Raw genomic sequence first — 26,164 nt, forward strand, 5'->3', positions numbered from 1 at the left:
ATTAAACTTATAGACTCTTTTAAAGAATAATAATTTCAGAATGCAAGTATATTAACCATTATTCTAAATTTGCTTTGCTATATTATGTAATCTACAAATCGAATTTGAAGATAGTATCAGTTCTTTAAAGTAGTTAATATATCTATATATGATAATATATCTATAATTAATTTATCTATGATAATATATCTAGAATTATTTTATCTGTGAAAAAAGTAAAAGTAATTAATATAACTATGATCTAACTATTTAAGTTAAAATATCTCTTTAATTCTGAGACTCCTTGCAAATTTTTTTTCTCCAAATTTTTCATTCTGAAATTTAACTTTTTATTTGCTTTTATTATTAACTTTTGAACTTTTTATTAACTTTTTTGTATTTTTCAGCTTATTTTTAATTTTTAAACAGTTTTAAAAATAAGTGAATTTTAGTATGTAACGTAAGCATTTCACATATCCTTCCCCCCACCTTTAAGAGCAAAAATAAGCATTTAACAAATCTCTGACATTCGTAAGCTCTTATGTAATATTGGAACAGCCCCTGTACGATACAATAACATTTATTTTATAACATTGCTAAACAATATTACATCAGATAATTCTTTATTCGAATGGTGGGTTTAAAATAATTCCCAATAAAATAAATAGCATAAATTATTAAATTGAGAAAAATATGGAAACATTTATGTAAATAATTGAAGAGTCAATTATTTTTACAGAAATTACTTGTTTCAATCATTAAATATAAATGGAGATTAAATTTTTGTTCACCTTAGGTTCTAATTTATTTTGAAAAAAAAAAAAAAAAAAAAAAAAAAAAAACCCACCCTCTCAATTAGCCCTAATTCTGCTGCAATATTTATATTTTCTCAAAGAAATGGGATATAAACTTTTTGAATTCAAAATTTTATCCGTTATAAATAAGCATTTTATCATAATCAAATAAAATAATTTAAAAAAAGAAGATAACAAGAAAAAGACTATAGTGCAGATTTAATTGCATCACTCACTATTAAAAAGAAAAAAGCCACGTGGTTTAAAGTGTTAAATATTGTTTATTATAATAACACTAATATCACCAAAGAAACGGATAGGTCGCCATTTATAGTACGCCCAAATCACCGTCTTCCCGTTTCCTCATTGGTGGGTTCCAGGCAAGCGGTTAATCTCTTTACATTTTTACCGCCATTTGTGAAAATTGTTGATTGTTTGCTCCTGTTGAAGCCAGCTCTGATATTTGAAATATTTTTGTGAGTCATATTCATCTTGCGTGTTGATTCACATGTCTCTTTCTTATTTATCTCCTGCCAGATTATCAACATTAAGAATTTCAAGATGTCACAGAAACAAGTGCCCAAGCCGCGAGCCCTTTTCGCCTTAGAAGACGACGGACTTATACAGCGACTCGATTTCAGTGACAGCGAAGACGACGAGAATACCAAGTTAGATACGTCCAATGGATTCATCGAATTTGAAGAATTTTCATCCCCGATCAACACACGTCGTGACATTCGAAATCGCAACATCAAACGATCTGATAATTCTTCGCCAAGTGAGTTTAATATCTCGTGTGATTCCGTAATGGATTCTGAAAATACGGTCGAGCCGAAGTTAAGGAAAAGACTTGTTTTTGACGAAACTGCGACGTCAAAAATTGATCTTACTCCTCCATATAGAAGAGTTAGAGCTCTACGATTGTTTGGATCTCCGCAATCGCCCAAAACATTGTTAAAGCAATCAGAACTTTCATCTGTTGATAATAAAAAAATAGCATTATCACGAATTAGAGTTTTAGGTCAAGAAATTTTTGACAAAAATCATAATGTGCAATCTCGGGTACGGCCTCTGTCCTGGTGTAAATATTCCACTTCCGCTTTAAGGACTAATATTAATCCGTTTTGTAAATCAGAGGAGTATTCTGGTTCTACTGGTAAAAGGCGAAGAGATAGCGGTATATGTGGGTAAGTTTGATTTTTAAAACTATAGAATGATTTCTAATTAAAGATGGTGTTATAAAGTTTATGATATAAATTAATATTTTTATTACAAAAATACTTTTTTTATTGACTGGCTTAAAATTGCCTAATTAATTCCTATCTCTTTAAAAAATTGTCTCTTTAACATTTTTCAGTTTTAGTAAACAAACATATATTTGTCTTCAAGTTGTTGATTTTAAGCCATAGTAATTAAAAATAATATGAATTTAGAGAGTTAAGATAGAGTTATTGTCAATGTTTATGATATAAATTAATATTTTGTTTACAAAAATATATTTTTTATTGACTAGTTGTAAAAATATTTTTTTTTATTGCCTGGTTTAAAATTGCATAATTCTAGTCTCTTTAACATTCTTCAGTTTTGGTAAACAAATATAAATTTACCTTCAAGTTGTTGATTTTAAGCCACAGTAATTTATAATACTACAAATTTTACTTATAAGATAAAGTTATTACCAATTTTTTTCTACTAAAAATAATAAGTTAGCTGTAATTCTTTTGCAAGATTGACTGTAAGTTATATAATTTTCATTTATCTAAAAGTTAAATTCTATATTTAGTTATTTGTAGTTATTCTATATCATGATATCTGTTTATTTTATACCTTAAGTATTCAAGTAAAAAGGACTGTTTTGATAATGTTTACTTGTTTCGTGTTAACATATGCTTAATTTAGTTTACTTGAAAGAAAGATTTGTAGTCTTGTGATTTTATCGACTCTTTGGGGTATTTTAAGTAAAAGCTCAGATGTTGGGTTTTATTATTTGCTTTAAAATTTGACAGATTAATTAATTTACCCCTATTATTTATGTATGGTATTGTTGATTTATTAAGTATTTCATGGATGTAAACAACAGTGCATAATGCATGATTAAAAGAAACATAAACAGTTGTTTGACCTCTAAATTGATGCATATTGTTTCACAATGGCTCTTATATTAGACTTGTGAATTTGTAAAGGCAAAGACTTAAAAAATCTTTGTATCAGGGTTGGCACCGTTTAAACCGCTTTATTTTATTGAAAAAAATCATTCGTTTGAATCTATCGTGATTTTTTTTAAACAAAGATCATTTATTTAAACTAATAGATTTTATTTTAAAAAATAATTAAATCTAAAATATCTATAAATAATATTATTTAGGGTGATTCTTTTTAAAGCCAGATGACATTGTTAATGAAGGTTTTAATCTAAAGAAGAATGCGTAAATTATTATATTTCAAAATCATTAAATAAGAGGCTAAAAATGTATAGAATAATGCTTAACTGTAAAATTATGATTTTTCATTAGCATTATGTGAAGTAATTTGTTGTTAATAAACATTTGTTGTCGATTATATCCATTTAGTTTTATGATTATTGGAATACATGTTTTCAAAACATATTAAATATGTAGTTAGTGTTTTCCAGTAAGACTTGTTCTACTCAGAGAAACAAGTTTTTTCTTAATATACTTTATATTTTACTCCTCATTGGTGTAAAATACCAAGGTTTTTATAACTTGAGGTAATTACCTTGTTAAATACCCGAAATTCATAAGTACGTGGTTATTAATCAATACTATTCATAATTCATTAGTTGGCTGTCTAAATTCACATTTCTAATCATGATCCCCACAGGATTCATAGCCTTTTTAAAAAAATGCTTAATTTTCCCTTTTCGAAAGCGATACTTTTTTTCTTTAACATGTCAATTTTCACCACATATTTTACAAAACTGTTCTATTCAACGATTTCACAATTAATTCAACCATTATCCATTTCGGTGCATAATGTTCCGTAGCATATGAAAGCGCCAATTATTTTATATGTTTGATTGATTGAATACTTGTGAGTCCGTCTACTGGGCTGCATTTGTTGAGATTCTTGCACTCTCATGTGCAACTCTACTGCATTTTGCAAGATATTCTCCATTTTAGGCTTCATTTTCGACCCTCTGATATCGAGCCGAAAAATCTTTCCATCTTTTTATGGTGGCTAATATAATCGAGACAAGGGTTCTTCGTCAGAAACAGTTATTTTATCATGATCATACAAAGTCTTTGAGAATTATTTTGCATTTTGTTGATGTATATAGTGCTTAAAAGTATTTTTTGAGTGCTTAAAAGGTGCTAATTTTTTGTTGAAAGATTTGGCGACTCACCCTGTCCCCAGTATTTGTGGATTTAAAAGTAACATTTAAACAAGGAAAGTTTTGGAAGAAATTTATTTTTAAATTGCAAACATTCATTCAAGTTATATATTATTTATTTTAAAAGTTTTATTATATGAAACTTTTCCTGCACATAACTAATACAAAATTCCTTATTTAATTGTGATGTTGAATAATAATACAATGTCCAATATGTTAATTTTTTTAATTTTATTATTACTAATGAATTAAGAAATATAGCTTGATATTAGTATGGTTTTCAAAGGGTTATATGTTAGCTTGAATATTTCAATATTTTTGTATGCTAAATTCAAATGGGATCAGGAAGCTTCTTTTCTTATGGGGAAAAAACTAACCTGGTTTCCCCAGGTCAGTTTTTTATAATTTTTTCCCTCTTCAAGATAGTATGATTAACTTATTGAACTAAGCAATGATTTATATGTTTTATTTCTTACTTTAAATAACAAAATGTATATTTAGTTTTATCATTCTATTCCGAATCAGAATTTTAATAATTCTAACGGAAATGAAAAAAGAGAATTTAAAGTTTTTCCTCAGTGTTTATTTGCACAAACTACATATTTAAAAGTGCTTATATTTAAATAGATGAAAAACTAAATGGGTATATGAAATTATGTTTATAAAACAACAATTTTTTTTAAGACTTACTTTGGCTATCAAATATATTTTTGCAAATATTACCCCCTTTCATTGTTTCCCCCCTTTTTTTTCTTTGTTCAATTCATATAGAGAAAAGGGTATATACTTAAGGTATAAAACTTGAGCAATTAATTCTTGGAAGCATTATAATCTTTCATTTCATTAATTGCTTTATATTTTCTCAAAGTCACATCTTAATAATTAAAAATTATTGCTGGCCTAATCAGTTATTTTGAAAAATAATTTTCCCACTAATTTTCTTAAAAGTTGTTGATAGGATTTAAAATTTCTTGTAAAGTTATTTTTCAAATTTGACCATTTTAACTGAACTGAACAATTAACTGTAAATATTTTAGTTTTATATTATAAGTAAATATTTTTTGTTTTATATTTTGATGTTTTATTTTATTTCAAAACTATTTGCTAAAATATATTTTAATTTTTGAGGTATCATTTATTCTTAATTGTTTGATTATATTTTTTAATTAAATAAAAAGTTTAAAGCACCTTTTACAAATATCTAATATCGAGTATGGTGAATCGTCTTCATAAAAATTAATTTTAAACATCCGCGCGCTGAATTTATTGCGTTAACTTTTTTTCCGTTACTTTGGATTGGCTAATTTCTCTGACGTCATATTGTATTGCATCACTGAAATGATCGTTGAAGTGCGTTCGCAATGATTCATTTTTCTACCTTTACGTCAATGATCTTCGTGTTTCATCCCGACTTGTTTCTTATCGAGGAATTCGTTTTTATCTGAGTGTCATTCACATTCCACGTGTATTTTTTTTAGTGTCCTTGCCTTTGATACCATAAAAAATTTATAAATTTTATGTTGAATTGAACTAAAAGAATAGGTTGACGGTTGTTTTCAATCTGGCGTTTATTCTTTGTCAAATAAAATTTTATTTCTTTTCTTTTTTTCAATTATAACCGAAATCGATATTTGTTACGTTATTGCCAACAGTGGATTGATATTTAGAAAAATTCGTAATTCTTATGTATATTTAGAAACTCAATTCTAAGCTTTTTTAACTAATAGATTATTATAGTTAAGCTTCCTCTATTTTAAAATTTTAGGACATTTTTTCTTTTTCTTAATTCCGTACAAAAGTTCGAATCGCTTGCAATTAAGTACCTTGTTGGGTCTGTGAATTATTTTTTAAATGAAAAAAATACGATTTATTTTATTTAAAACATAATTCAAAGATATCTAATGAACTTTAATTTATTAATAGCGCAATTTTATAAAATTAAAATATTATGAAATATAAATCACAGAAATGGATTACTGCACAAGAAAAAATTGTTATTATAGTAATGCATGATTCAGATTTATTTAAAAATAGAATAGTAATTTAAATTTTTTTATTTTTAAAAAAACCTTTGCTAAGTGAAACTGTGATCTTTGATGAACATAGAAACTTTTAAATGAATGATTTTTTTCTTTAATGATAGTTTTTAAATCAACGAAATTTATTCGGATGTTTTATTTTAATAGAAAAGAGTGTTTAAAACATAAATTTAATTAAAAAAAAGTCTTAAAATGATATTTTAACTACCTTAAAATAATTTATTGTTTTCAAATTGAGGACCACTATTTTAAAAATACATTCTAGAATTAAACGATTCATCCTTTGCTTTCTGATTAAATTTTTGATTATCTCTATTATCTGCTACTTGAAATGTCTTATGCTAAGTTCTGTATGACGCATATGATGTGGGGAAATGACTATTATCTTATGCTTGAGTGTAGTTAGTTATTAAGTTGAGATATTATGAAATAAATTTTTCTCTTAACTGTAAACTTGCATGTTACTAATAATTTAAACTGTAATTATTAATTGTTAAATTTTTTACTATTATAGCTCGTTTTCCGTTTATTTCAAGTTTTTAAGGTCACTATTTCGCTATTCCCTTTTGTAAGAAAAGTAGAATGAAGAATTAAAATATCCTTTTTCATTGTTTTTTTTTCCCCTCAAAAGTTGATATTTTTGTCAAAGGAAATTAGTTAAAAAAGAAAAAAAACGACCATAATTTTTATCCTACTTATGTTTTTTTCCAGTTAATTTATAATTGAGAGGACTCACGTTTACCAATCACGTGCTGCAAGTTGTGCACCCTCTAAGGAAGGCTAAGTATTCAGTTCGGTATATCTTTGGTTTTTGGGAGAATACAGATACTTTTAAAGATTTTAATCGTGGGAAAATGCCTTGTAAGCTATTAGATCATCATAACGATAAACTTCCGTGTTCACTGAAGTATAACAAATGCTTGTCCCGCGGTAATGCATGAAAAGAACAACAGTTGGTGACAAGTGGGTAAAAGAATGGGGAAGATATGGCCAAGAAAAAACCGTTATTTTGATACCGATTCCCACATGGTTTTTCTTCATGGATTGTCTGATTTTCCACTTCGTTGCCCTCTCCTCTCTTCCTACATTATGGAATCGGTAATTTTAATGATAAAAAGATTCTAAGGCCAAATTATCGTTTTCTATCTCTATACTAATTGATTGCTGTGGTTAAAGGAAAATAATCGGTTTCTGTTTGCTTATTAGTAACTTGGCTTTTATTCCATGTGTCTTTTTCGCATATGACATTTTAAAATATACTTTGGTTTAAAAAATTTCGTACTGATATTTTAAGCAACTGTCTTTTTTTTTTTTAATCTTAAAATATCATTATTTCTTCGTAAATATGATATAAAACGTTTATGAAAATATTTATAAACCTAACAGTTTAGGAAATGTGATAAATAAATTTTTATTCAATTTTATGCTATTGTCGTTTCTCTGTTCTGAATTTCAAATTACGAAGTCTTATTAATACATTTTTTTTAATGTTAGCCCCACATCCAAGCCTTATAGTGAAATAAAATGCTTATGCAGAAGTCAATTTACGAGGAATTCGCAATCCTTCACAAAATATTTTATCGTAAAAACGGACTTTCCAGAATGCTTTTCATCCTCAAAATAAATTCTTTAAAAAAGTGGAGTTGATGATGTCCTCAATTCATAAGTTTAAAATTCGAACTTTCGTTCTATCACAAAATATACTATGTTAAGAAGAAGTCTTACAGCAGGAGTAGATTCTTCCCAAATTCCCTAGAACAGGATCTTGACTGTAAGTCTTCAATGGTCTCTAGTTTTTTTATTTTTCACTAAAACAAGTCGCTATTTTCCCAAATTTTAAAAAAACAAATATTAGTTTTAATTTGCACAAAAAGTCTGGAAAAACCCCTACGAATGTTCTCCAATATTCTTGTTTGTATAATTTTCTTTATTTTAACGTCTGAGGCTCAAACGTACTTTTGAACGAGATTATTAAGAATTATCTGTTTCATTTGCCTTACATTTGAGAATTCCTTTACTGGCTTTTGGCAGCAGGCGCGTGTCGTCTGTCAGCTGTTCTTTTCTCTCGCATGCGACAAGTGGTCCCGTTTTTCAAGTACCAGATAAAAAGGGTCGGTTGCTGCTGCAGTCAACAGCTGATGATATTTTGATCATCATCCCCCACGTACAAAATATAAACCCCCCTTTTTATAGTTCCTCTGTATTAAACTCTGTATTCCAGGTGTTTAGATCTTCCGGAAGCAGATGTAGTGTCTGTGTTTTGGTGTATTGTCAACTAAGCGTGCATTGATGAAATCGTTATTTGCTTTAGTTTGTTCCATGCTTGTTTTTCCTGTTTAATTTCGATTTCAGGAGGGAATCGAAAGGGGGTGTTAGAGAAAGAGAGAACGTGTGAAACTATTTTATCATTGATTTTTAGTCCAGCGTCTGTTCAAAATCTAATGCCGATAGTCTGTTATCAACGGTTACTGTTGATACTAACAGCTGGCAGTAAGAAAGATAGCTTAGTGATTTATATTTTGGTGAACTTCAGCTATTTTAATCAAATGCTGTTAATGAAAATATACGATTGTTATTCAATATTATGCCTATAAGAACGATAAAGATTAATAAATAGTGAAATTGTTGCTTGACCAATTTTAATAAGTTTGTTAAGTCGAAGAAAATCTCGCAAAAGTCGGAAAAGTTTGCTCCGGTTAGCTAAGTTCTGTAAGTTTTGTCCTGCAGACTAACAGAGGGAAAAATTAATAAAAAGATTTTGATCACAGGAAAATTATTTAGACAAATATTTATAGTTATGCAAGCAAAATAATTACTTTAATGAATATCATCCATAATAATTTAAATTAATACCTACCACAGACCTAATTTTTGAATTTATGTTTAAACGAACGATTGAAAGAGAACGCATAAAATCATTGAGATTTATAAATGAATTAATTATAGGCAGTCTTTTTAATTTGTGAATTCCAAAATTAAACTTGTTTAGATGAGCTGCTAAGTTTATTAGTAATATGCAATGGAATTTATTGTAGCAATTTTCTTATTATGAATATCCACTAAAAAATTTTAGTTCTAAGACTTACATGTGAGCATGAAATGTATAGTTCTTTTCTTCCAATGGTTTTGCACAATGCCAATATCTTGTACAAATATATGTATATTTTTTTAAAAATTATTTCTTCGATTGATAGGTTAGAATCCAAAATGTAATTTTAAATTAAGTGCCTTTTTCTTTAATCGGACATGAAAAAGAAAATTGGAAATCTAATGATTCGAACTGAATAATTACTTAATAATATTTATACTTTACTGAGATTTGGTGGAAATTTTAACTAAGTATTTATTAATCGACGAATCGATTACCTATTCCGCAGCTCTGATTTCAATTCTAAGGAATCAAAGCAAGCGTGTTCGATTCTGTATCTAGTTTGTATTCTCTGGGGTAGTTTGCTTTTATTAGAATAAAAAACGCGTGTCCCACGTCCCCTAAAGACTATGTTTTGTCCTTGTTAAACTAGTTAATAACATCAAATGATTCGTTATTTTGAGTTTGTAAATTACGTTAATTTCTTCATCTGAAATTGGAAAATTAACTAGATTTAACTTCATGTATGAAGATGGTAACATTTAAAGGTGAAAAATTTCTTATATCTTCATACTTGAAATGTTTCTGAAAAGTTACGCGAGTAAATAAAAGTTGAAACACATTGCTCTATTGAACTTATTAAGAACTATTCTTTAATATCTTACATACTGATGTATCCTTGCATTGGTTTCAAATTAAATATTGGAATTAATTTAATTTCTTTTTACTTTAAAAGCAAATCAAAATATTATGTAAAACATGCACAAAAAATACATAATTATATCTAATCTCATTATGGGATATCGAAATATTCCGATAATGCATATTATCATCAGTATATTAGATTATTAGAATTAATAGATTTTGGAATGCGATTTAATATCCTCGAGAATAACGCTCCTTTTTACTTAAGATTTTTTCAAGGGCTCCTACGACTTGAAAATAATTGATTTAATGATTTTGTTTTTTGGATTTGATTCCCAAGTTCGATTGTCTTCCAAGAAAATCAGTCCATCTAAGAAAATCCGTTGCGATCGTAAAGGAAAACTTTGAAGAAAACTTATTGATTTCTAGTTTTCCTTAGAACGTCTTCAGTTTCCTGTAGACCGTGAAAAGAATAATAGTTCTTATTTAAAGCAACTCCCCCCCCCCTTTAAATGCTTAACCGCCTCAATTGTGATGTCGGGGCACGTGCCGATCCTTTTCCGTGGTTTTTTCTATTCTTTTTTTTCTTCGTGCATTCGCGTGCGTTTTCAGTAGCAGATGCGTTTTTATAACGTATTTCGGGAGTTCGGGATCAACTTCGTAACCCATCTCCCCGACTGTTTCTCACCTGGTTTCCTTTCTTTTTTCTTCGGCCGGATAGGTAAAGGTGAGCCATTTTCAGAACAAAAGTCATCCTCCCCATATTTTAAGGTCGCGTGTACGTCTGTTCGGGAGTTATAGGTAAATAATAATGGATACAATATGTGTATCAGCTGGGATTGAATTTTTTTTTTTTAAGAACTTCCCTCGTCATCCGGTTTTGGGTTTGTTTTTGTTTGGGTCAACGGTTTGAAGTTTTCCATCTTTAATTCCAGCTGGTTTTTCGCTTTTACTTTCCATGCTGCTCCTGGTTTCGGTTTTAGTTCGGATGCTGCGACGGAAATCGTTGGATCAACTTAGGAATTATTTTGGTTGTCTTGTGTTGCCATATAATTTTTTAAAATGCTGACTCCGAAAGGAAAACGATTTAAGTTAGTGAGAAGACGTTTGAGATCCAGATTATTCTGGTACATTTTTTTAAAAATTATTATTTTTTAATTATACACGTTTTTATTGGACTATTAGAATTAATATAGTAAATGCAAGTTAATTTTTACTTTAAATTTTTATTGTATTCTCTATCTAGCTATTGATACTTGTATATTTTATTGCGACATTTAATACTTTTTGTCGCTCATAAAATAATTTAATTTTTTAAAAATATTTTTTGGAAAACTTATGGGTTCTATTGATTTTTTTTTAAAATATTTTATTGCATTTGTATCAAATTATTACTATTACTTTAATAAGTTTCTTAAGTAATTATTCTATTCTATTTATATTTTTAGGACTCCATTTAATGATTCTTTCGACTCTAATAGTGAGAATGAATTTGACAGAGATTTCCATCCAAATAAGGTAATTAACGAATTTATAAATATGAAATATTTTATCTAGTTTATTGTTTCTGTTACATTAAACTGATACAAATAAAATTGTAAAGAATTTGATAATTTTTTATTTATTTATTTATTTTTTAGAATTTTTTGCAAATGTACGTTTTTTACTTTAATAAAGAATATGTTCTAAAAAGTTTTCTAAATTTTAATTATTTATATTTTAAACAGTGTTCTTATTATCTATTAATTTATTGTTTTTGCACTATATAATAAAATTCTATTTAAAGCTTCGTTTTAATTTAAGAGAGTTTTGATTTTATTATAATTTTTACACTTGTTTACTTATATTTTTAAGTAAATTATGTCTTCTTATAAACAATTTTTTAATGGGTGATGAAGCAAACTTGTAGATTAATTATAAAAAAAAGCTTACAGTAATGTGATTACTATTCCAACCCACATGAATTAGCTAGTTTATTGTCTAATTAATGTTGATTAGAGTAGCAATCTGAATTTTTTATTCTCTGCGTTTTGGCTTGTTTTAACTGTACAAATATTCTAAATCAAGCAATATGATTATTTTTGTTCAAAATCGGAATGTATTAAGATTTTTTTTTTGCAAGAATTTGTAGTATTGATAAATTATTTATGTATGCTACATTAAAAAAAATTCCATGTAGCGAGAATATGTTTGTTGCTCTAAAAATGTATAATACTGTTCGGAATCAAATGTCGCTTAAAATATCTAATTACATCATGTCTGTAAAATATCTAATTACATCATTGAGTATTTTAAAGAAATGAAGATTTTAGGTAGAAAATTTATTCTGTTTCTTATAATCTAAAAATCAAGATAGCTTACAATTATTGTACAACTATTGCTGGTTTGAGAGACCACTAACAATTTATCACATGATGATCAGAGTCTAATTTTTGTGGTTCCGGGTCTAATGACTACTGTTAATTTAAAGTATATTTTCAATTTGTTTTCATTTTATTTCAAATCCAAATTAAATATTCTGCTATATAATTAAGTATTCTGTGGTAAATCACCACTCTCTTGCATTTCTCAAAACCAATTTTAGGACTACATATTACTGAATTTATTTGATTACTAGTTATGAAGTTGGCCTGTTTTATTTATTTGCTCTATTTTCCATCTATCTATTTTCTTCAAGAAATATTTTGTTTAGTAGTAGTAGTAACCAGTAAATCATTTTTTAGCGTTTGAAAGAAAGGACCCTCTCGCGTTACGAGAGTGAATTTTTAGAGCTTGGTCAGATAGGGAGTGGAGAATTTGGAAGTGTTTGGAAATGCATCAACAGACTCGATGGCTGTGTTTACGCTATTAAGAAGTCTAGGAAACCTTTGAAGGGAACATCAGATGAGTATGTACCTTCGTTTTGCATCTTGTCTAATTTATTTTATAAATTATGCTCTGTATCAAAATTTTATAAGATTCTATAAGTTATAATTAAGATTTATGTGAAATTATTGTTTTTATAAATTGTATTGTGTACACTACACTATTGTTTGTAAAAAGCAAATAAGCACCCTGAATAGCTTAGCTTTTGATCTATAGTTGGATTTTTTATGAACTAAGACTCAATCTTTATCAGGGTGCATAGCGTTTTTAAAAAGTGCTTAAAGGTACTTATTTTTGATTTACATTTTTTAAAACCCCTTAAAGGTGCTTTTTGTGTTCAGGGGTTTGTAAAAGTGCTTAATTTTCTATCCTTTAAAAGGAGTCTCTTTCTTTGACGTGTCGACATTTATTTAATAAAATGCAAATGAATTGAAAATATTTAATTTTTAAATTTTTATATTTATCTGTCCAAAACTTTATATTGTAGTGTAGTTTACATGAACTATGCTAAACAGTTAAAAATTGGAGGAAAAAAACAATAACAAGAAATAGAAAGATTAGTAATTATTCTGTATAAGTAGATGTTTGTTTTTAAAATATAATATCTAGAGAAAAGAAATAGATTGCTTTATTTATTCAAAATTATTTTGAAATTTAAATAAGATGGTTTATAGGATATTAAATGAATTTATACAATAAATCTATTAAACTGTAATTAAATGCTATCAAATACAATGATTGCGGGACAGTGATTAATATTGAACTTTCAATAAAATAAATTTTTTTTTTCAATGAAATATTTAAAACTTAATACTGATAAGAAATATAGCCCAGATATTAATTTTTTTAGTGCACGAAGTTACATGTTGTGTTTTAAGTGCTTAAACTGTTGTACAACAAGATGCTTAAAAAATTTTCTCATTTTCTTCTGTTTAAAACCCGATTATATTGTAAACTTAATTGATGTCCTTTTGTTTAACAGACGGACTGCTCTCAACGAGGTGTATGCTCACGCTGTTCTTGGACATCATAAGCATGTTGTGAGATATTACTCTGCTTGGGCAGAAAATGACCATATGTTAATACAGAATGAATACTGTAATGGTAAGTGTACATTTATCGGTTTTCTTATTACATTTTTCTTTGCTGTTAGTTTTCACAGCATAATATTCTCTTAGTTGTTAAATAATTAAAATAAAGTGAACAAACCACAAATGTAAACCAAGTTAGAGACACATTATGGTCATTTTTCTTCTTCTCATTAATATGAATGCTTGTATCAATAATATAATTGTCTGTGATTATTGTCAGTATCAATAAGTTGAGTAGATTATTTATGATTTCATTATTGCTTTTATGTTGCTTTACTGTTCCTAAATTTTTCTCAGAAAGTTCTGCCTCCTGCTTGCTTCAATCACCAACCCCCGTAATGATTGCTCAGACCTTTTTTTTTTGTAACAATGATTATTGATGATAATCATTGTTACATTTAAATAAAGTTCTATGCAGTTGAATGATCATATAATTTTTCATTGTATTAACGTCAATTTGGCTTCATAGATTTAATACCTGATCCTATTGCAATAAAATTTAAATCTAATAGTTTTGCTCAGTTATCATTGCAACTCTGTCCATGAGTTCGGTTTTAAAATTTTTGTTTCCCATATTAAAAGTCATTTAATTTTTCTGTCCTAAAAGATAATTCGAGGTATCATTAAGAGCTGTGAGAATTAAATTTATATTGTTTTATAATTGTGAATTTGTTATTTTAATTGCATTCAAAATGACTGAATGCATTTTTATTCAAAGCTTATTATAGAAGTAAATATAACTTATTTTCTGTTTAATAATTGTAAAACAGTTAAGTTTAAATACCAATTTAAATAATGCTTTTTTTGATTAATAGTTATTATAGGTAGCGTAACTGTCATTAATTTTATGTTAGTGACCACTAAAAAAATCTGAAACTTCATTTCATCTATTTGCCCATGGAAAATGCATGGACTGGTCATCACATTTGTAGATTTTATATTTATGTATTTCTCAGTTGAACCTAAATTGTTTTTTATTTTATAGATTTCTTTCTTTCCACTTGTTCAGATTGTTAAAATTGAGGTGTTACACTAATTATCTTCTCACAATACTAATTCTTTTGACTATTCTGACAGGTGGTAGTTTAGCTCAATTAATTGAAGAGAAAGCATTACAGAACACTTACATACCAGAATCAGAAGTGAAGCATATACTCATACACATTGTACTAGGTCTGCGCTACATACACTCTTTAAATTTAGCACACATGGACATTAAGCCAGGTACGTTTCTCTCTTTTTCTATTCTTTTCATGTATAGAAAATCAGGATATTCTGCTTATAAAAAGAAAAAAAAGGCCTTGTTTAATCTAAATAATTGCCTTATTAATTTTAATAAATGATTATTTTACTCAATTTAAAAATGAGACAAATAGCTTTGTATTATAAGAATGTGATCTAAAGAAATTGGTAAGTCACATCACATTTTGAAGTAGGATTTATCACGGACACCAATCTTTTATTCTAGTTAAAAGTTATAACTGTTCATAGTTAAAAAGAATCTTTTTCTTTCAAATAGTAGTCCTTCCTAATATGTGTTAGTAAAAAAAAATAAATTATTATTGTAATCCAAAATATACTTCAAAATTTTTTTTCTTTCACGTGTGTGAAGGAAATATGTTTTTATTGGTTATCTGTCTATTCTACTTTATTTACCATGCTTTATATTTATCAGGAAGAAAAAAAAAACAGAATTAGTTACTAAACAAAGTTAGAAAGGTTAACGCTAATAATAATAACTGAAAGGGCCGTAATAGATCCCGATTTCAATGTGCTGTGAATAATTTAGTGTCAGTTTACATAATATCAATTTAGTTAAACTTAGTTTAAATGAAAAATTGTGTCTTGATTTAATCATCTTAGATCAAGTAGTGATTTATTGCAATAATTTTATATTGTAGAAAAATGTTAGTACCCTTGTTATGGTGTTAATGAAAAAGATTTGCCATACAAGGTTTAAAAAATGCTAACATTTTTAACTATACAAGCATTTCTTACTAAGCTGTCACAAATTAATCTATTATTAATAATTTTTTAAAAGAATGATTTGGTTATTAAATTTAGTTGATTTATGTTATATTTTTTTCTAGTAACAGAATTTTTATTTATTTATTTATTTTTCATTTTAAAGTTTGATCCAATTTTGCTTACTTAAATCTGTTGGTGCCCTTTTTCGGGATTAGGAATTATGCATCATAAGTCTTTTTGCGTGCCTTTAACACTTCTTAAACTATTTGATGCACTATAGTGCATAAGCGAGATCATTTAGTCACAGTTACATGAAATATGCTATTTAGTGACAAAAACACAGAACAAAACACCAAATTTTAAATAAAAAACTGTTTTAGTCTTTTTTATCAATTACTAGCCCGGAGGACCACTGATAATTATTTTATGATCCGAATCAAATTTTAGTGCTCTCAGATAAACCGACTGTCCTTAATTTGGAGCCCGCAGATCTTATTGACTGATTAATTGTTTTTAATTACTATTCATCTGAAAAATTGACGATCAAATTCAAATGTATTTTACTTTATGTTAGGTAATATATTTATTACAAGAAAAAAAAGGCCTTTTCCTGTGTCTCCTCAGTCTTCAGATGATGGATTTGAAGAGGATGAATTAGATGAAGATGATTTAATCTATAAAATAGGTAAATACTGTTACTTTACATGGTGTGTAGCATTTTTAAAAAGTGCTTGCTTTTTGTTCACATTTTTTAAAAGTGCTTTTTTTATTTTTTTATTTGGGGTTTGTAAAAAGTGCCTAATTTTTTATCGTTTAAAAAGAGATTTTTCTTTGCGGTGTCAATTGTTGTTCTAAATGACAAAAAAATTCATGATTTTCGCAATTTTTTCTGCAATATTTATCAGAAACTATTTATTTTATCATGATTATGTGAAGTTTTTGAAAGTGTTTTTGAATTTTATAAATTAAGAATTTGAAATGATAGAAGAAAAATTTTTTTATTACTGCGCAGAACCTAATTTTGATTTTTTTTTGGAAAGTGATTAAAAATATTTTTTTAGTGCTTAAAAGGTGCTTATTTTTTGTTGAAAAATCTGGCTATGCACTCTGCTCTATTTCTTTGCAAACGTTCAACCCCAAATTCAAAGTGTTTATTCTAACCAGTTAATTTGAGATTACCTCTTACCGGACTATTAATCAAGTTTTTCACTTGGTCAGTCATTTTTATTCTTGATATTCTGAATACTATGAAACTATTGTCAAAATAAATGTATAAAGCTTTAACGAGGTTGAAAATGTTTTGCTTTTAGTCTTGTGTTTGCTTAAATTGTTTTCGTTATAGTTTTAAAATTCAATAAATTAATTCCGAACTATGCCTCATTTTGTTTTTGTTTATAGTGAAAGCATTCTCTTCTTTTTGTAGGTGACTTAGGTCATGTGACATCACTGACCAATCCAGAAGTGGAAGAAGGAGATTGTAGATATTTACCAGCAGAATTGCTAAGAGATGATTACAGTCACCTGCCTAAAGCTGATATTTTTGCTTTAGGTTTAACAATGTTTGAAGTGGTAAGTTTTTAATTGATGCATTTCAGAGTACATTTTTAGTCAGAATTTAGGTAATTTGTAGATTAAAAACTGTGTCCGAATGATATTTGCTTAAGTAATACTTTTAATTAAGTAAGTTTATTTTTTGTATAGTGTGGAGGTGGACCTTTACCAAAGAATGGGGATGAATGGCATACCATTAGGAAAGGAAATATACCCTATTTGTCCTATTATTCTAAAGAACTGAATGACCTCATTCGAGTAAGCATGCAATTATTTGCTCTTGTTAAGCCTTTTCTTTTTTCTTCCACTTTTAGAAAAATCTTCGTTGAAACTTAATTTAAGGTGTCTGTAGTTTTTTTTTTTTAATATCAAATTATGTTATTTCATGAAGATTTCATAAAAACCTTCCTGTGGTTTAAGTTTGGCCCGTTGCATATGTTTATAAAAACTCATTTTTGATCCTAAGGATTAATTTTTATTTTCTAGTGATTGAGTATGAAAGCTGCAAAAACATTTTCCAATTTTATGTTATAATTTGCATACATTAATTGCTGTATATTAACTGCTTTATTTAAACAAGTTTAATTCTTTTAAATTGAAAGTTTATCTTGAGCTTATTTTAAAATTAAACTTATATTCTGCTTAATTTATTTTAAATACCTGCGTTTCCTAAATTATTCGAGCACAAAAGTAACTAAGTTACAAATTGTAGACTTTTATAGAACTTTTTTCAGTTACTTTTTTTCCCCATATCCAATAGCTCTTTTTAAACTGTTAATAATGGATAGTAAATGTGTAAATTAATTTGATAAAAATAATTATATTGCATAACTTGCAATTTATGGTTAGTTTTTATTATTCATTATAATTAAGTCATAGTTTCTTAAATATTTGTGTGACAAAACAGCTTTATTTGAAAATTGTAGTTTTTTGTTCTGAACTATTTTTTTTAAAAAGTGCTAAAAGGTGCTTATTTTTTATTTACGTTTTTTGAAAGCCCTTAAAGGTGCGTTTTTTTATTCAGGGTTTGTGAAAAGTGCTTAATTTTCTATCTTTTAAAAATAGATTTTTTCTTTGCCATATCAATTGTTCTAAATTACAAAAAATGCCTGATTTTCTCAATTATCTCTGCAATATTTATCAGAAACTAGTTATTTTATCATGATTATGTAAAGTTTATGAAAATATTCTTCAATTTTATTGGTTTTATGTTTATAAAAAGATATAAAAACTTCAAACGTTAGAATTTTTATTTTTTTATTGCTGCACAGATCCTAAATATGATTTTCTTTTCTGAAAGTGATAAAAAATATTTTCCGAGTGCTTAAAAAATACTTTAAAGGTGCCTATTTTTTCTTGAAAAATCTGGCTACGCATCCTGAGTTTTTATAATATGATAAATTTTAAAGGTATTAAGAGTATGAATGTTTTTATATTTTTTTAATTATGTTTAAAACATGTTTTTAATTTAGAATTAAAGAAATAGAAAACATTAGAGATAAAGACTGTTTAAAATAGTGAAATTTTTTACTCAAAGAACAAAGTGTTTTAAAATTATTAATAAACATAAGTAAATTAGGATAAATTAGTAACTTTGAGCTTATATTTAAATCAATTTTTATGAACTCGTTACTTCAAATATATAATTCTTAAGGAAAAGCATAAAAAGAAAATATTTGTACCATTTAGGGGGCCCCTATGCCTGGGCCTCTCAGGCCTTATGATAATTCAGGTACTGTATTTGAGCAATCATAGTACCGTTTTACCTTAGTGCAATTTAGACTGTTTAAAATGGTAAAAAAAAATTATCTTATTTGCAATCCACAGTACTGTTTCCCCTCAGTACAACTCATGCAGTTTTACTCAAGGGGAAGAAAAAACTAAATTACTTTAGCATAGTTTATGTATAAAATTTTTTTTCAGAAATTTCAAGTTGTATTTTTATTTTTAGCAAATGGTACACCCTGATCCCAAGATGAGACCAACTAGTGCAGCCCTAGTGCACAACCACACTCTAGTTCCCTATGTGTGCAAAACAAAGGAACAGCTCAACAGAGAACTCAATGAAGAAAAATTCAAGAATCAATTACTGTCAAGGTATGCTTTAATTTACTATTACTATTATTTTTAGTACAGTACAGAACCCGTTATCCGGAAATCAGAAAACTGAAAAACCTGAACAAAATTCAATAAATTTCCCTGCTATTAAAAAAAAAAAAATTTTTTTTTTCCTCATAAGATTTTAGGATTTTTTTTTCTTTTTNAAATACAGTACAGAACCCGTTATCCGGAAATCAAAAAACCGGAACAAAATTCGATAAATTTTCCCGCTATTTAAGAAAAAAAAAATTTTTTTTTTCCTCTTAAGATTTTAGGATTTTTTTTTTATTTTTTGAAAGATGTTTATCTTACCATCATTTTGGAAGTAATCATGAGTGTATTACTCCATCGTTTTTTCTTCTTTTTAAGATTATTTCCAAAAAAAAAATTTTTTTGTTGTTGTTGGGTTTAACAATAAAAAGAAACGGCTTTTTGTAGCGATTCAGAAAACCGGAAAAAATCAGTTATCCGGAATAGCGATGGTCCCGATCGTTCCGGATAATCGGTTCCCTACTGTATAATAAATGTCACCTCAAGTTTTCAGTTTTTTAATTTTTTATATATAAGTAGCTCTTAAACTATATTTTTGATTTACTAGATGAAAATTTAGTTCTGATTCTGTGAAACGTCTGCAAGTTGACTACTTGCTGTGCATTGCTTTAATGGTTAACATAAAGAGCAATCAACTTATGGAAAAGTTTAGATTCATTTTTTTTATATTTTTGTATATACCTTATTTATATATTATCAGTCAAAGGATTCTAGACCTTAACATGTTTTAATAAGTGAAATAAATAATGAATTTTTCAGCATTTAATATTAGTTAAGGATTAGAAATTCCCTTTTTTTATTCCATTTGTTGCATTCATTCCTTAGCCTGTCTGTTCCAGTGTGTGCCTAGCCAGGATACTTTTCTTTACAATGCACAATTAATCAGATGCTTTTTCTTCCTGCAACTCTATTGGTTTTGGGACTAATGTTAGTCCTACGCAGCAGAAAGTGCTAAAAATATCTCAGTCTAATAAGGAAAGCCTCTGCAATACAATTTACATCCATGTCTATGCCTCAAAAACTTTTAAATTTTCCACAGCAACTTAACTACATGATTTTATAAGATTTCAATTTATATGAAGTAGGTATGTATATATACAGAGTGCACCTTAAATTTTGCAATGAACTTTTCGGGAAGTAGGGCACATCATAACGATTAAGAATTACCTAGAAACGCTTTTCTATAAAACATGTCAGCATAAGACGACATTTTTAGTAGACCAATCAAATCCAATGCACTTGCAACGACCTTGCAACTTTCTTTTTCTTAGATCGAATGTTTTCCTTATTTACTGAAATGTGTCAACAGAGTTCCAGTGAGGCTACGAAACTATAACCTTTTTTAATAATTCTATGATATATATATATTTTATTTTATAACCGTCGTTGAACAGCCGACCCAATTTCATGGGCTTACGACTACTTACGTTCAACTCCGTAGCCTTGTAATTTTGAACCAATCCAGAAGACAAGGAAACTCCTGGATCAGTACCCCCAGAGGTATTGATTTGTTGTGGGAACATGGAGGACTTTGAGACTCGACAGATCTAACGCGCATCAGTCACCATTTACTACACGGGGAGTCTTCGGCCGGCGAGGATCGAACCCACGACCTCTTGGATATGGGCCCAGCGCCCTACCGACCAGGCTATCCCGGCCCATGATATATATATTGTAAAAAACAGCACAAATTAAATTTCTCTCTGACGTGTTTAACTTTTAAAATCTTTCATATTGTTTTGAATGCATGTTTATGCCTGCCAAGTCTACCCTTTTTTATCGAAGACACCCATATTTTACGACTATCTCTCATTTACCATTATTCTCTTCAATTTCTCTGTATTATTTAAAAATTATTCTGATGTTGAGTGTCTATATTATAAGTAATTGTGAATAATGGTTTAAGAAAATCCTTTTTAGTTTAAGATTTATTTACATATTTCTTACTTCACGCTAAATTTAAGTGCTTACGTTGTTTTGAATTTCTCTTTTTGACTTACATTATTATGCATAATGTATCAAAAATGTGCACATAGTCCCAAAAATGTCGCTAGCAAAATTTGTTATTTTATTTCTCCTATGTTGGCCGATATATTTTTATCATTTGATGAGGAAACAGTAACTATATGCAGTTGCAGATAATTACTTAAACCCTATACTGCAATGATCTTTTCTTAACTTGCAATGGAGTATAGCATAATTAATTTTTTGTAATCATGTACTTCTTTTTTATTCAATGATTGCTCACACATATTTATCTTAATTACAGGCAGCTAGTAGAAATGGCTAAAGTGTCCTCTGAAAACTCTGCAAGCATGGAAAATCGCGAGAACAAGTTGCTCATCGGAGCGGCCCTAAAAGACAACAACACCAACGTTGACCAGCGAAAGAGTAAGATGATCATAGGGATCGCTTCCAAAGAGAACTATTACTCCTCTATTCCAGTGGGGATGGACAAAATGGGTGTCGCTAAGTCAAAATGTTGCACAAGACTAATAGGGAAGGGCATCAATCGTAGCAACAGCATTACATTTTAAGCCTGTGATTATCACTCATTGCATGTGTATATGTCTCATTCTCTGAGTTCACTGAGTAGGGATATCAATTCAATTGACTATAGAAAGTTATATTTTGTTGTTCAGCAATTTTATTTAATTTTAATCTAGAAATTTTGTTTCTTTGTGATCGTTCGCTTTGTAATTTTGTCAGAACCTTGTCCAACTTAAATAAGTTTTATTTATATTCATATTCACCTTCAGAATAAATAATTTTTAAGTATGTAGCATGCTATGAGAATGCAATACACATGAGAGTTAAACAGAGTATTTACTGATTTGTATTAACTTCAAATAGTTAGTCCTCAGAAAAAAAAATCCCTACAAAGTTTATTCTAGTAATGGATTTATTTCAATTTAATAGGAATTCATAATCAATCGGGCAGAGTTAGAGTAATGAATAATAAATTGCAATTACATTTTCAAAAGAATAAATAAATAATAAAGATGATAAATTAGGTACTTTTTAAAGCTTTAGGTATTACATTACTGCTGTTAACTATGATTCATTAAAGAAGTAGTTTAATTTAGATTGATAAAATTGTTGCTAAGAGTTAAATTATAAGTTTTATATTCATCTGGATTATTTCTTTTTTAATTCTCCCATAAACTAATAAAAGTGGTTGAATTAATTGGTTTGAGTTCTTTCAAATGTAACTCAGGGTTTTTTTATTTCTTTTTAATCATTCCAACCTTGCAATACAAATGTTAAGTCTTATTATTATTAATTTTGATTGAAATAATTAAAAGATTTTAATTATTTCCAGAAAAATTAGTGAATATTAATTTTTTTAGCACTTTTTAATACATGAAAAGTTTGATTTTTGGAGTTCCCGTAGCTTCCTAGTACTAAGATCTAAAACAGAAAAGCCTGCTGCATAATTGCCAACTTCCAGTTCCAGTTTCTACTGGTTTGATAAAAATTCTCCTGGTTTTTTTACATTTTAGAAAATTCCCTAAAACCAATAGGGTTTTTACATGGATTATTGCTTGCTTGAATATTTAAATAAGTATTACTTACTAATATTTATAATGAAGCAAGCCTCATTTATAGAAATCAGTAAAGAACTTTTTTTTGTTCTAAAATGCCCAGTTTATTTTTATTCAGAACTCCCTTTTTAAATGAATTAAAAAAATCTTAATTATTATTTATGAATTAATTGCCTATTACTATTTAAAATTATGAGTAAACAAAATACACAATATTTCAATCCAATCATGACTGGAAAATATTTCAGTTTTTCTTTTATGATAATATGAATCCTTGAAATTCCATGCGTGTAAAATATTTAGTACATTAAACAAAAATTTTCTTAAAATCTTCTGGAATTTTTTTCCAATCTATGTTAGCAGTTATGCTGCTGCAAAAATTGTAGAAACAGACGAAAGTAACATCAGAGTGTTGAAGGTTGCATGGTTCACAAAGAAACAGGAGATATAAATAATTCAGATGAAAAGTAAAGTTTACAATTTTTCAAAAATTAGTTTTGTTGCATAGATTTGCATGCAACAGGGATGCCAACTGCTACTGGTTTTCTGTTCTTTTTAAGGATTTCAGTGCTGATGCTGACTACTAAAAAGAACTAATTAGTGAATTTTTTGAAATCCTTATTTACTTGATTTTTATACTATTATGTTTAAGATAATTTTTTGTAAAAGATGTCATTGAAAATTCTATTTTTGGCTGTTACACTATTGCCGAAAAGCATTCTGTTTTGGTATCTGTTGCTGTGGCTTATAATTAATGTAATGCTCTAATTAGGTAATACTTTGAAGTTTTTAGTGTTTATACTATAATTATTTGAACTGTGATGCATTGTTTATAGTAAGATAAAACAACTGAAATATTGTGCTATTCAAGATTTTAGTGTTTTATTGTACTCATAAAGCTGAAAATCTAGTCTTAATTTTTTGATTGGATAACTTCTTTAGCATTTAGTATAACTTTAAAAGTTCTTAGTAATTTTTTTAAGTTTGTTTTTAAAGCTGTATTGAATAAAATTTCTGTATTAGACAAATTCTGTTAAATTTTTTATAAATACTTAAGGCAAAATATATAACTATTTTTTAATTTATATCTGTCAGCAAAACTAAGCTTTGCTAAAGTGGGTGAAGTTAAACTTCAGGGTAAATTAACTTCAGTTATAAACTACTTTTCTAATTAAAATTACTGTCAGATAGTAAAGAAAATGTCATATCTCATTGAGTTTTTTAAATTGTTGCAGACATCTGCCATTTTTCACTCATTGGTCTTGATAGCTCAAAACTTTTTACATTGCAGTGAGTTTTATAAAACACATTTCATTGTTATTTCTACTTGAAATCTTCATTTTGTACAAGATCCATTTCAGAAATTCTTATTACAGTCGACTCTCTAAGTACTTTGAAGGGATGCGGACAAATCATGAGGAGCGTCTTTAAACAAAATGTGTGAAAAACTTTTCCTTCACACTTTTGCAGATGCAGGATTGTCAATTTATTTCCTAACAAATTAGCTATTTCAAGTACCTTTTTTGCTTATTTTTTTATTGCACGAAAAACTTGTACAAGAATGTAATTTTAATTGTAATGTAAGAATGAAATTTAATTGAAATGTAAGAATTGTTGATTAGTTCAATTCCAGACTTGTTTTAATAGTTTATAGTTTTGGACATTTTAAAGGAGCCATCTTTCATGTTGAATAAGAAAATATTTGTTCTTAATCATGAATAATAGTAGTTGTATCTGCTTAAGAATGTAGTGATAATTAATTTAGTACTTTATTCACAAAATCACATTATTGGTCATTTTCATTAATGTTGTCGTTATAAACATCTTCTCCATCTCTCTCAAACAGACTCAACTGTATTATTTTTCTTTTCCAATTTCCTCACTTTGTGTCTATTTCACATGCACTTACCATTTTTTTTTGTGGGGGGAGAGCAAGTGTTTAAATTATCACTGTGCTATAACACTGTTGATAACTGTTAGCAATATTGAAACGTGCCTTGACTACGGTATATGCTATCTACGCAAACGGAAAGCAACCTTTACTCTGTTTAAAAGTTTTCAAAAACTATTTGTTTTTAAAGTGTTAATTGCTACTATAGGATGCGTCAAAAATTTTCCAAAACTGACATTCTATAAATGATTGTTTTTTTGTATTGATATGTCATTGTTTTATTGGGTGAATAGTGTCACATAGCCATGTCGCATTTTCACATAATTGTGCCATCAATTTTGGTTCCTTTAACTGGCTTACACCAGATATCATTGTATATAGATCATTAGATAACTTTGTAAATGTATAAAAAATAGCTGCATGCTATTTTATTAAGAAAAATTTTAATGTTTTGTATATACGTGAATATATTTTATTAAACGATATTATTGTATGGTGTTCAATATTAAAATTTATCATCCAATATGTGAAAGAGAAACAAAACTTGAAAATGTGCTGAGCATATTAAAAGTAATCCATTTTTTTGATGTAATTTTGATATTTCTATATTGTATAACTTAAAATTTTTAACTATTCCTTTTTCATTCAGGTATGCTTAAAGATACTGTTTTATTAGTAATTTCTTTTATAGTTTAACTGAAGTTCAAAATTATTTTGATATTTAATTTTTATTGGACTTATTTATGTTTGCATAAATATCAGTGCCTCAGAAATGTACATCTTTTTTAAAAAAAGTTTGCACACTTTGTTATATTTGTAAATGTTAACTTTCCAGCTGTTATAAATAAACTCACATGAAATTTACTCTGCTCTATTGTTTTCTTAAAAGAGAAGTTGTACATGGTTTGATTTTTAAATTAAATTTTCTTTCATTTCCTTAAATATGTGAAAAATATTTTCTGTTAAAATTAAATGAATAAATTTTGATGAAAGCATTTTTTTAAAATTGCTAAATAATCAAGTAATGTCACTCAGCAATGAAAGAATAGGATTGATTGAACTTCAACATTTGCAATCTAAATTTGTACTATTGTTGAATAATATTCAACAATTAAAATAAATAAGAATTTATGAGAAATAAATGGGCTTAGGAAAAAGCGAGTGGTTTATATCGGTGATTAATGTAAAAAAGATTCACAAATTTA

General features: G+C 27.7%; 1 protein-coding gene across 1 annotated transcript; it reads left to right on the forward strand.

Annotated features, from left to right (window-relative positions):
- Positions 1–1,144: 1,144 nt before the first annotated feature.
- On the forward strand, positions 1,145–25,823 carry LOC107454147 (Wee1 kinase). Its single transcript, XM_043049830.2, has 10 exons — positions 1,145–1,960; positions 11,346–11,415; positions 12,621–12,784; positions 13,745–13,866; positions 14,931–15,077; positions 16,396–16,506; positions 17,245–17,390; positions 17,523–17,630; positions 19,324–19,469; positions 21,793–25,823. The coding sequence occupies exons 1-10, from the start codon at positions 1,335–1,337 to the stop codon at positions 22,058–22,060; spliced, it is 1,908 nt and encodes a 635-aa protein (XP_042905764.1). The 5' UTR covers positions 1,145–1,334; the 3' UTR covers positions 22,061–25,823.
- Positions 25,824–26,164: the final 341 nt, after the last annotated feature.

Source organism: Parasteatoda tepidariorum, chromosome 10 (assembly GCF_043381705.1).
Source record: "Parasteatoda tepidariorum isolate YZ-2023 chromosome 10, CAS_Ptep_4.0, whole genome shotgun sequence".
Classification (NCBI taxonomy): domain Eukaryota; kingdom Metazoa; phylum Arthropoda; class Arachnida; order Araneae; family Theridiidae; genus Parasteatoda; species Parasteatoda tepidariorum.

Excerpts from the sequence above, each read along its gene's own strand:
- LOC107454147 (XM_043049830.2), top strand. The coding sequence starts at position 1,335 with ATGTCACAGAAACAAGTGCCCAAGCCGCGAGCCCTTTTCGCCTTAGAA. Across the intron at positions 1,961-11,345 it reads AGAGATAGCGGTATATGTGG|GACTCCATTTAATGATTCTT; the intron begins GTAAGTTTGATT and ends TTATATTTTTAG. Across the intron at positions 15,078-16,395 it reads ACACATGGACATTAAGCCAG|GTAATATATTTATTACAAGA; the intron begins GTACGTTTCTCT and ends ACTTTATGTTAG.